This window comes from Hyaena hyaena, unplaced genomic scaffold, assembly GCF_003009895.1.
Source record: "Hyaena hyaena isolate Hyena2069 unplaced genomic scaffold, ASM300989v1 scaffold_192, whole genome shotgun sequence".
Taxonomy (NCBI): domain Eukaryota; kingdom Metazoa; phylum Chordata; class Mammalia; order Carnivora; family Hyaenidae; genus Hyaena; species Hyaena hyaena.
Window position 1 is genome coordinate 1,392,386 of NW_024080825.1, and position 15,849 is coordinate 1,408,234.

The 15,849-nt window shown below is 38.3% G+C and overlaps 1 protein-coding gene across 2 annotated transcripts in view; it reads left to right on the forward strand.

The window, feature by feature from the left end:
* The window catches only part of DIP2B (disco interacting protein 2 homolog B), a 230,570-nt gene that overhangs the window by 158,906 nt on the left and 55,815 nt on the right, over positions 1-15,849 (forward strand). Inside the window, exons 5-12 of one of the 2 annotated variants that reach the window (XM_039241344.1) lie at positions 967-1,179; positions 3,878-4,033; positions 4,507-4,626; positions 8,398-8,595; positions 10,954-11,045; positions 12,740-12,850; positions 14,575-14,698; positions 15,305-15,414. In XM_039241344.1, coding sequence (XP_039097275.1) covers positions 967-1,179; positions 3,878-4,033; positions 4,507-4,626; positions 8,398-8,595; positions 10,954-11,045; positions 12,740-12,850; positions 14,575-14,698; positions 15,305-15,414 — 1,124 coding nt within the window. The remainder of the gene's footprint in view (positions 1-966; positions 1,180-3,877; positions 4,034-4,506; positions 4,627-8,397; positions 8,596-10,953; positions 11,046-12,739; positions 12,851-14,574; positions 14,699-15,304; positions 15,415-15,849) is intronic. The other variant, XM_039241345.1, reaches the window with a different exon arrangement.

The window sequence follows — 15,849 nt, forward strand, 5'->3', positions numbered from 1 at the left end:
TCAGCAGGACTGACCACAGAATGTTTTATTTAAAAAAAAAAAATTGAATGTAATTCAGTCTCTAGGCTATTAATTATAATACCAAACTCACGTAGAAGGATTTGTGTCAGATCAATCCAAATGCCCCCTTAAACTTGTATGCCTCCGAAGCTGAGAGCCTTGAAATAAATTCCTGACTTCTGCTTCCATTGGCTGTCCTATATTTGGTTGAACTTTTCCTTTTTTTATTTTTCTCAACATGCTTTTCTAATTTAGGCCTTATTTTCCTGAAGTCAGAGCCAGGCCAAATACAGACATCAGTAAATCTCTCACAGTTCTTCTTGGAGAATTAAGGAAAGCCATACAGATCAGGGCTGTCCCTTGTCACGTTTAGAAGGCTCACCTGTGCTGAGTGACAACTTGTCCACTAAAACGATCAATGCCTCCAGGCTGAGCACTGTTTCTAATTCAATTTCTAGTTCCCCAGCACCCAGCTCACTGTTTGACACTGAAGCTGTTATTAACAAAAGTAAGTTTTTATATCACCCTATTAAGATCATTGCCTGTTGAGTAGACACTAATTAATAAGTACTTGTCAAAATCGGTATAGCAGCCTATCACAAGGTTCTCTAATTAAGAGATCAAGGAAGATATATGAGCACTTCAGTATTACTTGAATATAAATAGGTAAGCCAGAAAAATTCAGATCCTGATTCAGTTCAGATCAGAAAAGCATGAAGTTTAAATGTTCTAAAAGGGATTTTTTTTAAGAACTTAAAATTACCTGTAGATTTAGGCTGTTTTGTTTTTTTCAGGCTTTGGTCCATAGACCTTTCTTTGAGATTCTTGAGAAACTTTACGTACTAATCTACCTTGAGAATGAATATTTTGATGGTGTCAATATTGAATGTGTGATCATTGAGCAAGAACTGAAAGGTCTCTGTTCTAGGCAGGATCCAGAACTTCTTTTTTTCTAATTCCACACAGACACGTCTTCGGCCTCTGAGGATGAGGGCTCTCTGAGACGCCAAGCTGCGCTCTCTGCTGCCTTGCAACAGAGCTTACAGAATGCTGAGTCCTGGATCAACCGTTCAATTCAGGGATCGTCCACTTCTTCATCCGCATCTTCTACGCTGTCCCATGGAGAGGTCAAAGGAACCAGTGGGTCTCTAGCAGATGTATTTGCCAATACTCGAATAGGTAGGCGCTGGATCTACCTGAGCAGCCCAAATTATGTTCCATTTGGCTCCCAGCATCCAGGAAATAGTTTATGATTCGTGTTAGGTTTTTCAGAGTGGCCTAAGAAATAAAATTAGGAAGAACATATCAGTTAATGGGGCAAAGAAGGAAACACGAGCAGCACATTTGGAATGATAGGTATCATCTGCATTATTGGTGCATAGTATTGCCCACCTGAAGCCATAGCTATTTCCATAAGCAATACTCAAGCCGCAAGATATAATACCAGTCTTAGTGTGGGTTTATCCCTGTTGGAGAATATTCTGTGTATTACAAGGTGTTAATAAAATATGTAACATCTTAGATTTTCCCAGGATTGTTATCTGTGTTTTCTCAAACAGAAAAACATGAAAGTCTGAGCAAATTCTGTACTAGTATCAATGAAGCCCCTTGGTCCTTAGCATAAAGACTGGATTTATGGTCCTTGCTGCTGTGCTATTGCTACAACTGGAGTGTGCAGGCTGAGGATGTTGGTGCCCTGGGAGCTACTACCTGCTGCCAGTGCTCCTGTATGGAGGCTAGCTTTTGCTTGGCTCTGCTGTGTGTGTGTGTGTGTGTGTGTGTGTGTGTTTGTGTTTTAAGAGTTTGTGACATCTGTAGCTCAGATCTCTGCTTTTGCTAAATTGGCTGTTACATACTGTACTGAGTAATGTATTTGAACATCATGTGTCTGTGGTGTCTCAATTTTCGTATCAGTGGCCTTTCTATATTATGTATATGGATATATATCTTTATTGATTTCTGAAAAGAAAAATTTAGAAAATTTGCAATTCGAGCCTGTAATTAGTAAAGAACACAGCTACTGTGAGGGTATGATTGCCCACATTAAAAGCCGAGTGCCAACAGCGGGTGGCCTGTCTTGCACCTTGCCTCTGCCCTGTAATTCACCGAACCTCTTAAATCAGCTACAGATGAACATGCTCACCATCTTTCCTGTTCGGGAGGGTAAGCAACAGAACTGTGGTTGTTTCGGGTTTTATTTCCACATTTGTCTAAAAGAAAGCAACTTCACTTATTAAAAATATTGTCCTAATATCCAATTAACTCTGTCTGGATTTTTGTTAACTAGATGATTTCATCTGACCTTATATTTTTCTATTGCTTTACTACTCTATGAAAAGTTTTTTTTTTTTTTATTAAGATACTCACAGAAACCATTGTATCTAACTAACATTATTGCCTTTTGGTTGTTTGCTCTAACAGAAGTAATTCATGTTCCTAGTAGAAAAATTTGAAGATACATATAAAAAATAATAATCTATAAACCCACTTCCCACAGATAACACTCTAATGTATATCTTCCTACACTTTATTTGCATATGAATATGTAGGGTTTTGGTCTTGTTTTTACAAAAAAGAAATTGTACTAAACATAGTGTTCATAGTGTTCTGCTTTTCTTAGCAGTGTATCACAAATTAGTAAATGTTTTATATCATTAATATAGAATTATACTATTATTTTTATGGTTTCAAAGTATGCTGTTACATGGCTATGTCCTGGCTTATTTAGCCATTCCCTCGGTTTGGACATGTAGGTAGTATCCAATTTTTTGCCATTATAAGAACTGCTGGAATGAACATCCTTGAACATACAATTTGCTGTATTCGTCTGATAATTTCCTTAACACATATTCCTATAAGTAGGATTTCTGGGGTCAAATAAAGATGCACAGTTTTAATGCTTCGTTATCACATTATTCTACAGAAAGGTGTGCTGTAGTCTTCTTGTGTTCGTATATTTAAAACTTTAAAATCTTGAACTAGTAATAACAGACTTTTGGGGCATTGAGACCTTACTCCCAAATTGATTTTAGAAACTGTTTATATTATGCTTTTTGCCTTTTTTATATTTTTGAGTAGCTTGTTGTTATTCTTATAAATTGTATATTTTACTTCCTCTAATTTTCCTTTACTTCTCCAGATGTTTTTCTAAGTTTTTTGTAACATATCCCTATTAAATGGCTTCTTCCAACTTAGGTCATTCAGTTTCTTGATATTAAGAATCCCTCCATGAAGCAGAGTATAGTAACGTTACTCAGTCATGCTTAGAGCAAGGGAAGAACTTTGTCAAGTAAACCAGTTCCTGTGGGTTATTTTATAAAAATTGGAAGTGGGCCTTATCTGGTTTTCTTCATTTGGGAGCTTGAGGACTCCAACCGACTCCCAAGGCACTCTTCCCCATTTTCAGTGGAAAGGGAAACATAGACAAACCAACATAAACATGGAGAAATTCTCGAGACTAGAATATCAGTAGCGCTATGACCACACTCACTTTGCTTTCATTTTGAAATCACTTTCCGTTTTTATCATGATTATTAACACTGAATTCCTACCAGACTTTCTGTGTAGAAAAGAATGTTTTGGAGGAACATTGGATATGTGATTTGCTCTTAATAAGGCTGTTCGAGTTCTTGAAAATAATAATTTTGAAAAAAAAGAAAAAAATAATTTTGATATGCTCTGGCTTAAACTCTTGCTCTCTCATTATATCTTATGAGTAGAATTCGATTTCAAAATCAAGAATTGATTTTACAAGAATTGATGCCCTGTTTACGTAGTTTTTTCCTTATTAAGAAACAATAACAAAAAGATTTATTAGAGATTCCTGTTTTTATTGCTAATGTAATATAATTCTGAATTCTGTTTTCTCCCCTCTTAGAGAATTTCTCTGCCCCCCCTGATGTCACTACAACTACCTCTTCTTCATCATCATCTTCCTCAATACGCCCAGCAAATATTGATCTGCCCCCCTCGGGGATAGTTAAAGGCATGCACAAAGGATCCAACAGGTCCAGCCTTATGGATACAGCTGATGGTAGGGAGTTCTTTTGCGGAGCTAGATAGGGAATATTAGTTAAATTGGACAAATGCACATCCTGAACAGCAGTGCCTGCACGGCTGAGCAGGTGCAGAATGCCACTGCAGCTGGCTCACCAGCACAGGTCCCCTGGGGTGCCCTCTTTTCAACAGCCTGCACTGTGGCAACACTGTTACTTGTTCAGGCAGACTGCATTGACAAAAGATAACTCTGGACAAGAAACTGAGGATGGAAAAAAAGAGGATTAGATGAAATCTGTAAGCAAGGTGTTAATAATAACGCCATATTTGTTACATGTTGCCATAAAACTTGTCGTGTACATATTTGTATCTGTTTGGCCCAGCTGAAATAGAAGAAGACTATGGGCAAAGGCCAAACATCATTAGAAATAAAAACTCCTTAAAGAATTGGGAAGCTGAGATAGCCCTAAAATCAGTGAATCTTCACTTACTGTTTTTTCCCCCTTATAGGTGTTCCTGTCAGTAGCAGAGTGTCCACAAAAATCCAGCAGCTTCTCAACACTCTCAAACGACCCAAAAGGCCTCCCTTAAAAGAATTTTTTGTGGATGACTCTGAAGAAATTGTGGAAGGTAGTAGTAATAATACCAAAAACATACATTCCTTCAACAAATATATCTTAAGCAGTTACTACATGTAGGTATGGTAGGATTTAAGGATGAACAAGGCAGCGTTTTTGTAGAAAGAATTCATAGTTCTCTGCTTTTTCCCCCTAATTATTTACATGTTTCATTATCCTAGAGTACACAGGTCAAATTTGACCTCAAACATTACTCATTCTTTTTGATTATGATCTTTTTGTTGAATCAGCCAGTGAACACCTACATGTCTGCTTTCTACAGGACAGTGTGGTAGATGGTGAAGAGGTTCAAAGATTTATGAAAATATAACCATTTCTTCATGCTGTTTACACCTTACTCTGGTGCTAAAATGTATACACATGAAAATAGTTTAGCCAATAAGCATGTATTCACTAATACAGCATTTGGGAGAAGAGCAGAAATCCGTTCCATCTGTGGTTAGGGAAAGCTTCATAGGGGAAGTGGTAGTAGTCAGTGATTTATTTAGTCATTTAACATATAGTATGGTTGAAATCTTATGATGTTTAGGATTTAATAGGAAGAGTTGGGAGTCAGATGAGAAGGAGCATAGATAGTTCTTGAAGCTGGATGACAATAGGTTTTGTCAAAAGAACTGAGCCTGGTAGCTTTTGTAATTCATTTTTATGTCCTGAGACTAATGATAGGCTTTGATCACTTTGGACATGTTAATGAAAGTAGGTACATTAATAGACTAGATCTGGTCTTAGCCCATTTTATGCAGCCAGAAGCAACAAGCAAGCTGGCTTGTAAGGTTAAGATGATGTTCTGTTCCTTTCGGAGTCACCAAACATTTTGAACTATGGACATCTTACTGATATTCAAGGTTCTAACCCAGTAGTAGCCTCTTCAGTATTTCTGCAGCTGTGTATTGACCAGGCAAATGAAGGTCAGGGTTTAATAGGAATCATACTTGAACAGTTTTCATTGGCAGAATAGCACTAGCAGCTTTCCACTAATTATAGACTGCGGTTCCTTATTTAAATAATGATTAATTACTTTGAAAAAGAAAAATATCGGGATGCCTGGGTGGCTCAGTTGGTTAAGTATCCAATTTCGGCTCAGGTCCATGATCTCATAGTTCGTGGGTTCAAGCCCGCGTTGGGCTCTGTGCTGACAGGTAGCTCGGAGCCTGGGGCCTGCTTCAGATTTTGTGTCTCCCTCTCTGACCCTCCCCTGCTCATGCTGTCTCTCTCTCTCTCAGAAATAAATAAAACATTAAAAATTTTAAAAAAAGAAAAAGAAAAGTATCCACATGCCTTTGGAAGTCTGAAAAGGTGTCCACCAGGGTCTGCACTGAGGCCTAGTGGATGGCAGTAATGCACACGCTGCTATGACCGGAAGACTCTGCCTACCATGTATGCAGTCTGTCCATAAAACCAAACTGTTTATTTAGAATCACCCATGTTTATCTTTTTACTTAATCTTGGTGGTTTAGAGTCTGGGGATATGCGAACTAGAAGGACAGTTGAAACATATTTACCTAGGGCAGTAAATCGGGAAGTGAAACTATATCACTAGTTCTATGTCAGTAGAAGAAAGAATCACGACATTTTAACTAAGTTTCCTAAATCTGTCATTAAGTTGAGCTGTAAAATAAAATTTATTTCATACTTCATTTGCTCTTCTAATACTTGTCACTTATTCTGCTCCTTCTCCCCTTTTTTGCCTCTTCTGTCATCTCCCACTCACCTGGCTAATCCCTGCCGTTCCTTTACGACTCAGCTCCCATGGAGGACTCCATCCTCTAGGCTGGGTGATGTGCCCTTCTTCCACCCTCCTATAAAGTCTCTGTCATGCACTGCTCATGTTTAGTCTCCTTAACTCTGGGTATGTGCGTGTGTCCTAATCAGAAACAATAAATGTTGGGGGCCCCTGGGTGGCTCAGTTGGTTAAGTGTCCAACTTCAGCTCAGGTCATGATCTCTCAGTTCATGGGTTTGAGCCCCACATCAGGCTCTGTGCTGACAGGTCAGAGCCTGGAGCCTGCTTCAGATTCTGTGTCTTCCTCTCTCTATCTGCCCCTCTTCTGCTCACTCACATGCACATGCTCTCTGTCTAAAATAAATAAAATTTTAAAAATTAAAAAAACAATAAATGTTTGTCCCAAGAATGAAATGTACAGCATTTATTTCCTCAGTGTTTATTACATCTTGTGCATATAATTGGTACTCAGTAAATACTTGACTTTGTTCCATGTATCAGTGATCTTTCCTGCTATGAAAGTAGAATTTTTTTGCTTTTTATTATTTAAATAATATTAATTCATTGTAGAAAAATTAAGAGGACTTTTGTTTTATTCATATGAAAAAGTATGAACTATTATTCACCTCTAGTTTCTGGAATGACCATGTTAATAATCTAGCACATTTGTTCCCCCTCAATCCAGATTGATTGATTGATTTATAGTTTATTTATTTTTGAGAGAGAGAGTGCGAGTGAGCAAGGGGCAGAGAGAGAGACGGAGAGGGAGAGAGAGAGAAGCCCATGCAGACTCCACACTGTCAACACACAGCCCGAAACGGGGCTCAAGCTTACCCGGTAAGGCCCTTGAACTCACAAACCATGAGATCATGACCTGAGCTGCAGTCGGATGCTTAACTGACTGAGCCACCCAGGCGCCTCTAATCCAGTTCAATTTAATTAACATTGATTCAGCTACCATTATGTTCTAGGTACTACAGGCAATAAGAGGACTAAAACCATCTTCTTCCAAGAAGCTGTCAGTCTCAGGGAGAAAAATTTATACAGTAAAAGAAGCCCTTAGGATCCTTGGTGCTTTATTAAGGGTAGACAACCACATGAGGGGAGAGCTAAGGAAGGAATGACTGGGGACGGCTTCCCAGTGAATGTGCTGTTTGAGCTGCATCCTGAGAAGGACGAGTCCAGGTATACTAGGAGCAAAGGAATTGGCCAGATTAGATGTGTACAGAGGTACAGAGACGTGGAACATTGTCATCTGCTCATTTTCTCTTTGAGCTCGATATTGTCCCTGTGGTAGAAGTGTTACTGTCCCCATTTTACAGATGAAGAAAAATGAGGCTCAAGGAGCTTCAGTTGCCTAAGGTTACTCTAGTAAAACATAAATGTAAATTTGGGTTTCTGACTCAAGTTTATGCTTTTTCATTAAATATAACCCAATGAAGTGGAACCTGGTTCTCTTACTTGAGACACAGACTGTAAGGATTTTTTTTTTTAATTTATTTATTTCTGAGAGAGAGAGAGAGACAGCATGAGCAGGGGAGGGTCAGAGAGAGAGGGAGACACAGGCCCCAGGCTCCGAGCTAGCTGTCAGCACAGAGCCCGATGTGGGGCTCAAACCCATGAACCATGAGATCATGACCTGAGCCGAAGTCGGAGGCTTAACCGACTGAGCCACCCAGGCACCCCCAAACTAAGGATTTTAAAACATACAGAGTAAAAATTACATTACTAAAAAGAAATAAATGTATGCTTTGTGCTTTTCTGTATGTTCAGTGATTTGCTTTCTTAGGGTCAGGATTTGTTTGTTACATAAACTGTATTAAATATTGATTTCACAATTATGTGGGAAGATGAATTAAGACCCAGTTTGTGGATATCCATTTCTAACAAGTCCTTTTGTTTCTCAGAGTGAGTTTACACCAAATAAAGATGAAGAGAAAAGGGAAATACATTTGAGATTAGAGACCTAAGTTGTGTTAGTTGGTGTTTGTATATTATTTCAGATAATATTTTTATAACCCATTGGGGTTTTTCGGTACAGTACCTCAGCCAGACCCCAACCAGCCCAAACCCGAGGGACGGCAGATGACCCCTGTGAAGGGGGAGCCATTAGGAGTCATCTGCAACTGGCCTCCTGCCCTGGAGTCAGCCCTGCAGCGCTGGGGCACCACCCAAGCAAAGTGCCCCTGTCTGACTGCCCTGGACGTGACCGGGAAACCAGTTTACACTCTGACCTACGGTGAGTTGGCAAGGTTCCCAGATCCTTCCTTTTCTCCTAATGGTTCTTCAGATTGGCACAGGTAGTGTTTTGATCTTGATAGTTGCTGGTCATTGCGTTTCAATAGATCTTTTAAGTTATTTTAATAGGATCCTAAGTTCTAAGTAGAGCTATGTCACATATTGTCATTTGCTAAATGATATTTGCCAAGCAACTAATAGTTAAAAGAGCAGAAAGAAGAAAGAGGCTTTGTAGATCCACTGATGAGGTAATAGTAGAAGACGATTTGGAAAAGACATTTGGGCAGGATACATATTAAAAATATGAGTTTTATCTAAAAAATTAAAAATTAGATCTTTATTTATTTTGAGAGAAGGAGAAAGAGCATGTGCGAGCACAAGTTGGGGCAGAGAGAGAGAGAGAGAGAGAGAGAGAGAGAGAGAGAGAGAGAATCCCAAGCAGGCTCGACCCACAAAGCACGAGTTCATGACCTGAGCCAAAATCAGGAGTGGGATGCTTAACTGACTGAGCCACCCAGGTGCCCCATCTTTTTTATTTATTTATTTATTTATTTATTCGTTCATTCATTCATTCATTCATTCATTCATGAGAGAGAGTTATGGAGAAAGGCGGGGGTGGGGTGGGGGGAGAGGAGAGAATGAATCTTAAGCAGGCTCCACAATCAGCACAGAGCCCAACTTAGGCTTGATCCTGTGACTCTGGGATCATGACCTGAGCCAAAATAAAGTCGGACTCTCAGCTGACTAAGCCACCCCAGGAGCCCTTTATTTTTCTTTTTTAAGTAACTTTTAAAAGTAACTTGTTTTTCTTTAAAAAAACTTATTTAAAATAACTTTATTTTTCAATCTTTAACTAACAATAAGAATGGAGTGCATTATGCTAAGCAAAATAAGTCAGAGAAAGAAATAGCGTGTGATTTCACTCATGTGGAATTTAAGAAACAAAACAGATAAATATAGGGGAAGGAAAGCAAAAATAAGATAAAAACAGGGAGAGAGACAAACCATAAGAGAGTCTTATGGTTGCTGGCCGGGTGTTGGGTGGGGGGTGGGCTAAATGGGTGATGGGTATTAAGGAGGCCACTTGTTGGGATGAGCACTGGGTATGTTATATGTAAGTGATGAATCATTAAATTCTATTCCTGGAAAAAAAAAAGGAAGAAGAAAAATGAATTCACCCTAGGCTGTGAATTTTGTGCTAGTTTATTCATACATATTCCTTTTTCCCTTCAGAAGTGAAGCAAATTGTCCATAGACTTAGATACACAATAATTTTAGGGAAAAACAGTTTTTATTTAAAGAATTGGACAGGTTGACATGAGTTTAAACCCTAGCTGCCCCTCTGAATGAGTTATATGTAAAACTAACCTATCTATTCAAAATGGCATGATTTGTCCTTCACTTTCTACATAATCTAAGATGAGAATTTCTAAGGGTGTTTGGAGAGAGGGCGCAGGAAGAGGGTAAGAATAGGCTTCCCCCCTCCCCAAACTTGTTTTTAGCATTCACTTCAGAGGCTGTATATTAATTTCATCAATATTAGCCCTTAAAGCAGATAGCTGACCAAATCTTTATATGTTTATTTAACATCTGTGAATATATCTACATGTTTCACCTAGTTAATTTCCATTTTGTCTGTTTTCACTGAAATTCATTGGTATGGAATGCTTAATCATTTGAGTCATACTTTTGCTTTGCGGTTAACCTCAAGTATCTAATACCATATATGTAAGTGATTCTTCAGAAGAAGCTCAGAACAGAAGTAGTCTTCTGATTTTCAGCCCTGTGATAAAAATTGTTGCCCTCTTTAAATGTGACCACCCCAGGGGCACCTGGGTAACTCATTTGGTTAAGTGTCCAACTTCAGGTCAGGTCATGATCTTGTGGTCTATGAGTTCAAGCCCCGTGTCGGGCTCTGTGCTGACAGCTTGGAGCCTGGAGCTTGCATCAGATTCTGTGTCTTCCTCTCTCTCTGCCTCTCCCCCACTCACTCTCTGTCTCTGTCTCTCTCAAAAATAAACAAACTTTAAACAAATTTTTTTAATTAAATAAATATGATCAGCCCACATCACATTATTTCTAAAGATACTTGGATTACTTCATAAGAGAATTTGAAATATCATCTAAACCAGAATGAGCATCTGGTGATGTTTTCTTTTGTTTAGAAACAGGACTGGCTTTTGTAAATTCAAGTGAATAAAAAACATTTTTTTGTGGGAGTTGACTTTGTTTTGGGGGTGATGCTTGTCCAATGAGTCATTTGGAAGTGGCCATTGTCTTATTAAAAGTGCTGATGAACTGAATGCCCCCTCGCTGAGGTAGGCCTGTGTTTCTCTATGTGATTCTTTTCTTTTTCCAGGAAAGTTGTGGAGCAGAAGTTTAAAGTTGGCCTACACACTGCTTAATAAACTGGGGACCAAAAATGAACCTGTATTAAAACCTGGAGACAGGGTAATTAGTTTCTTGGTTTTAAGGAGATGATGTTTTATTGTTTTCTATATGCACATTCTGGATTTCTAATGTACAGCAGCACAGTTTATATAACTCTTATTCTTCGAAAATGAAAATGGTTTGGTTTCAGCCGAAGTTAGCTGAATACCAAGTGATAATTCCTGTATTCGTAGATAGAAGGAAGTTCACATATCCCTTTCTGTAGCTGCTAAATCAGTAAACTCTTACGCTAATACAAAGAAAGAGGAGCCTAACTCTTTCTAGAAATAAATAGTTCAATAACCAGACAACAAAAATGGTAATAAAGTTTAGTCTGACATTTTTATTAAAATTTGCCCCATAAAATTTTTCAAAAAATTTTCTGTGGTTTTATGTAGAAAGGGAGGAAGACCCATGTTCTAAGAAGAAACAAAATGACATCATTTAATTTCTTCTTTAATTGGAGGGGACATTAGAAATTTTTTTTTTTACTTTTTGAATATTTTTTCCTGTCAGTGACTTTCTAAATATGATTGCTTCTTACCATCAAACATGACTTTTTATTTGGTGTTTGTAGTACAGAGCACCAACTCACAACAGGGTTGTTTTGAGTAGACAGGTGATGCAGAACCTCCTTGAACTAGCCTTTTAAAAATACCTTCGCATTGTGGCGGAGGACACCAAAAGGGTGACTCTACTTAATAACTGTGATACACGAGGGTTTCCTGGTCCTCCCTGAACCCTAGGAAGGTGATTTTGTGTCCTCTAGTACCACAAACACTTGTGTGCAGGGAAGAAATGGGTTGTCTTAAATGTTTGCTGGAATTCGTATTTTTCAGAACTCTAGGAAGGATTAACAACTTCAGAATTTAACTTAGCTTGGGAATGAATTAAGAGAATTTGAAAGTAAAAGAAGGGGAAACAGTCTAGTGACACAATTAAGTTTCACATGTTAATCTATGAGTATCTAAGTCAAGTAACAAGCCCCATAATGGTCATGACTTCTGGGGTTTTGCATTCTTTGAGTCAATTGAGAAGGGTCAGTTATCCCTGTCAGGCCTTACAGGTGCCATCACAGTTTTGAGCATATTACACAAGTTTCACCATTCATCTTTTGTAAAAGAATAAACTTTTTCTCCATAATGGTTTGTGCCAGTGTTAACTTATACCTGTTACTAAGACCTTCATGCTGGAGTACTTGCATTGTTAGTTAAGTGAGTAGGGATTAATGCGGTGAACTCATTAAAGAATAAGGAACCTTGAGTTGGCCCTACAGTGGGCAGTCAAGTCAATCAACACTTGTGAGTTCTCTGAGAGTTGTAAGTCTTATTCTCTAATAGTCTGGCCTATCCAGAGAGATCCATTACATTTATTTTACTGTTTTAGTCCTGCACTAAAGTAAATTGCCTTAGGTTTCAAAAGCAATTAACGTACTACTTAAAGTGAGTTGTTGATTGCTCAGTCACCAGTAGAATTTAGTGGAAATTTTTTCTTACGATGATGATGAATTGCATTCAGTCTCCAAAATGTGTCTAGTGTAATCCTGAGCATGATGGAGATCTTTTTAGATTTGTGCATCTATCTCAGTAACTTAATTTCCTTTAGGAAAATAGTTTGTGTTCATGATACATGCAGTATATATAAGTTTGTCTTAGAGAATGATATTGAAAGTATTTGTTTTTATTCCTGTTATTGAATGTCATTATGAATTTTAGGTAGCCCTGGTTTACCCCAACAACGATCCAGTCATGTTTATGGTGGCTTTTTATGGATGTCTCCTGGCAGAAGTGATTCCAGTGCCTATAGAGGTACCTCTTACCAGAAAGGTAACATTGCTGAATTTAAGAGGAATGTAGCCTGATGTGACATGGTGGGCATCGGGTCCTTGGATCAGTTGACTCCATCATGACATTAGAAACAGCCCGTTTTCTTATAAGTTTCGTGAAAATAATATGTTTTCAACTAAGATAAACTTTTTATAGTATATCCTTAAGAATCATGGGGGTATACCTGACTTTTCAACAATTACTATTTATAAAGAAGACCCTTATTGCTTTAGAGACTATAAATAATTCGCATTTACAAGGTGGGACTTTTGTGTAAAAGGTTTTCCTTTAACTGTATCATACTTCTAGGGCTTCCCTTAAGTTGAAGGATGATGCTGTGATGATGGCATGTTACTACTCTGGGGGCTAAGATTTTATTTTAATAACACATCAGCCCACGCAGCATGTGTAACAAGATTTCTCCATGAGCTGTTTGACCCTAATTTCCTCATACAGTTTATTATTGAGAGGTCATGATAAAAATGAATATGGTAGAAACTGTGGATTTACAAGAAAAAAATTATTTTCTGAAAGGAATAAAAACAAATTGATAACATTCCTGAAGCTTTGGTTGATGGGACATAGTATCTTTAGATTCATCAGGAAATCATAGGGTTGTTCTTAAATTATTGAGTTGGCTGTGTTTGTGTAGTTTCCTAATGATACTTTTAAGGTGCTATTTTAATGGAAATCCATTATATCTTTTGTTGTTTTCTCTATTGTTGCCATAAGCCTTAAATCTTTTTTTTTTTTTTAAATGTTTATTCAGTTTTTGAGAGAGAGAGAAAGTGAGAGAAATAGAGACAGGGACAGAGATGAGTAGGGAGGGGCAGAGAGAGAGGGAGACACAGAATCCAAAGCAGCCTCCAAGCTCTGAGCTGCAGCACAGAGCCTGACACGGGGCTCAAACACACAAATCATGAGATCATGACCTGAGCTAAAGTTGTACACTTAACCAACTGAACCACCCAGGACCCCAGCCATATGGCTTAAATCTTACCTCCTTTAAAATACAGTAATAGGGGCACCTGGGTGGCTCAGTTGGTTGAGCTTCCGACTTCAGCTCAGGTCATGAACTCGCGGTCTGTGGGTTTAAGCCCTGCATGTGGGTTTTTTGCTGACTGTTCAGAGCCTGGAGCCTACTTCTGATTCTGTGTCTCCCTCTCTCTCTGCCCCTCCCTTGCTTGTGCTCTGTTTCTCTCTAGTTCTCAAAAATGAATAAACATTAAAAAAAATTTTTTTAATAATAAAATATAATAATGAGAATATAGATTTGGGTATAACCATCAATTCATTTTCATTGTAAATTTGGAGACTTGGTATCCATTTACAGTATTTTATTCTGACCTGGGTTGCTTTGCTTTTGAATTTGGGGATGTGGCTAGGTCAACACAACTTAACCGTGTTCACATCTATTTCATTGGCCTGAAATTAATTTAAAAGAGGAACATTGCTAACTTTTGAATAAAATGCTCACATTGGCTGGTAGAATTCATCCTTAGCAACATCAGATTAATAAAATATTTAATTTGTACTCAGGAAATCATTGTACTGTAGAAATTCTTTGGAAGAACATATTGTCATGGATGTTGACAACTGCCAGGTATCAGTGGGGTTCCATGAATGTTATCACACAAGTGCCAGGGCTTTGCTAAGCGCTAGGTTTGGGGCATGGGTGTGCTCACACTCGCTCCCCTGTTGTGCTCATTACCTTCTCTCCACAGGATGCCGGAGGGCAGCAGATTGGCTTCTTGCTAGGAAGCTGTGGTATCGCCTTAGCTCTGACCAGTGAAGTTTGTCTAAAGGGGCTGCCAAAAACCCAGAATGGAGAAATTGTACAATTTAAAGGTTAGTAACATTTATACTTTGAATTATCAGTTAAAGCTTAGTGGTTTGATTAGTGTCTTAATTTAATAATAGCTAACTACTTAACATATATTTTCTTATTTAACTTTCACATTCTTATGAAGTAGGATTATTATCCCCATTTTACAGGTGAGGAAACTGAGACACAGAGAGGTTAAGTAACTTGCCCAAAGTCACAGCTAATAAAGGGCAGAGCAGCGATTTGAACCCAAATCGGTCTGATTCCACAGCCCACACCCTTAACCTTTATGCTGATGGTTGGAAAAAGCTACCACTCTGTTCACTAAAGCTAAATGCTACATGTAGAGACAGAGGATAGACCACTAACCTCAGTGGACTTCCACTGCCAAATGGACCTCCCAGTTGTTGAGGTAATGTCAAGGCCGGATATTAGCATGTGGAACGATTGTACTTTTGAAAGAAGGTATAATTATCTGGTGATTTATCACTAAAAACTAATAAGTATAGTATTTTACTGTTTATAAAATGACCTTGATTTGGTCTCTTGATATTTAAAATGACCAGTTTAATGTGAACTTCTTCCCTTATGGCTCAGGCAATTCAGTTTTCATTTTGGGTTTGATTTAGGTTGGCCCCGGCTCAAATGGGTTGTAACAGATTCCAAGTACCTTTCAAAGCCACCTAAAGACTGGCAGCCCCACATCTCACCTGCTGGTACAGAACCAGCGTACATTGAGGTAAGTCCCGAGACTAGAACATACAGCGTGGCTTCCTGTGGTTTCAGTTGCTTTCTTAGAACAGTTAATACTAACCTTTTGCAGTTTTAATTTTAGAAGAGCCTTCCGGTTTGTTAGAGTTCCCTCTTTTGACTTGTAAAATGCTTGTGGTGGGCCTTTTGTTCTAATTAGTTTTCACATAAATACACATTCAGGAGAAAGATAGCAAAAAAAAAAAAGTGATCCTTCTCATGTAAGAAAGTTACACAAGACCTAGAGATGTACAAAGGTTTAAGAAATGATAGACTGACAGAGATATTTCTCTGCTGCTTTTGGGGAGGTGGGGGAATGGGAAGCAAAAAAAAAGAGAAATGAGGTAAGAAAATACATGTACTTGAAAATAACAGATTTAACAGTTAAAAGATAAAGAGCAAGAAGAAATAAATGGCTAGAGGG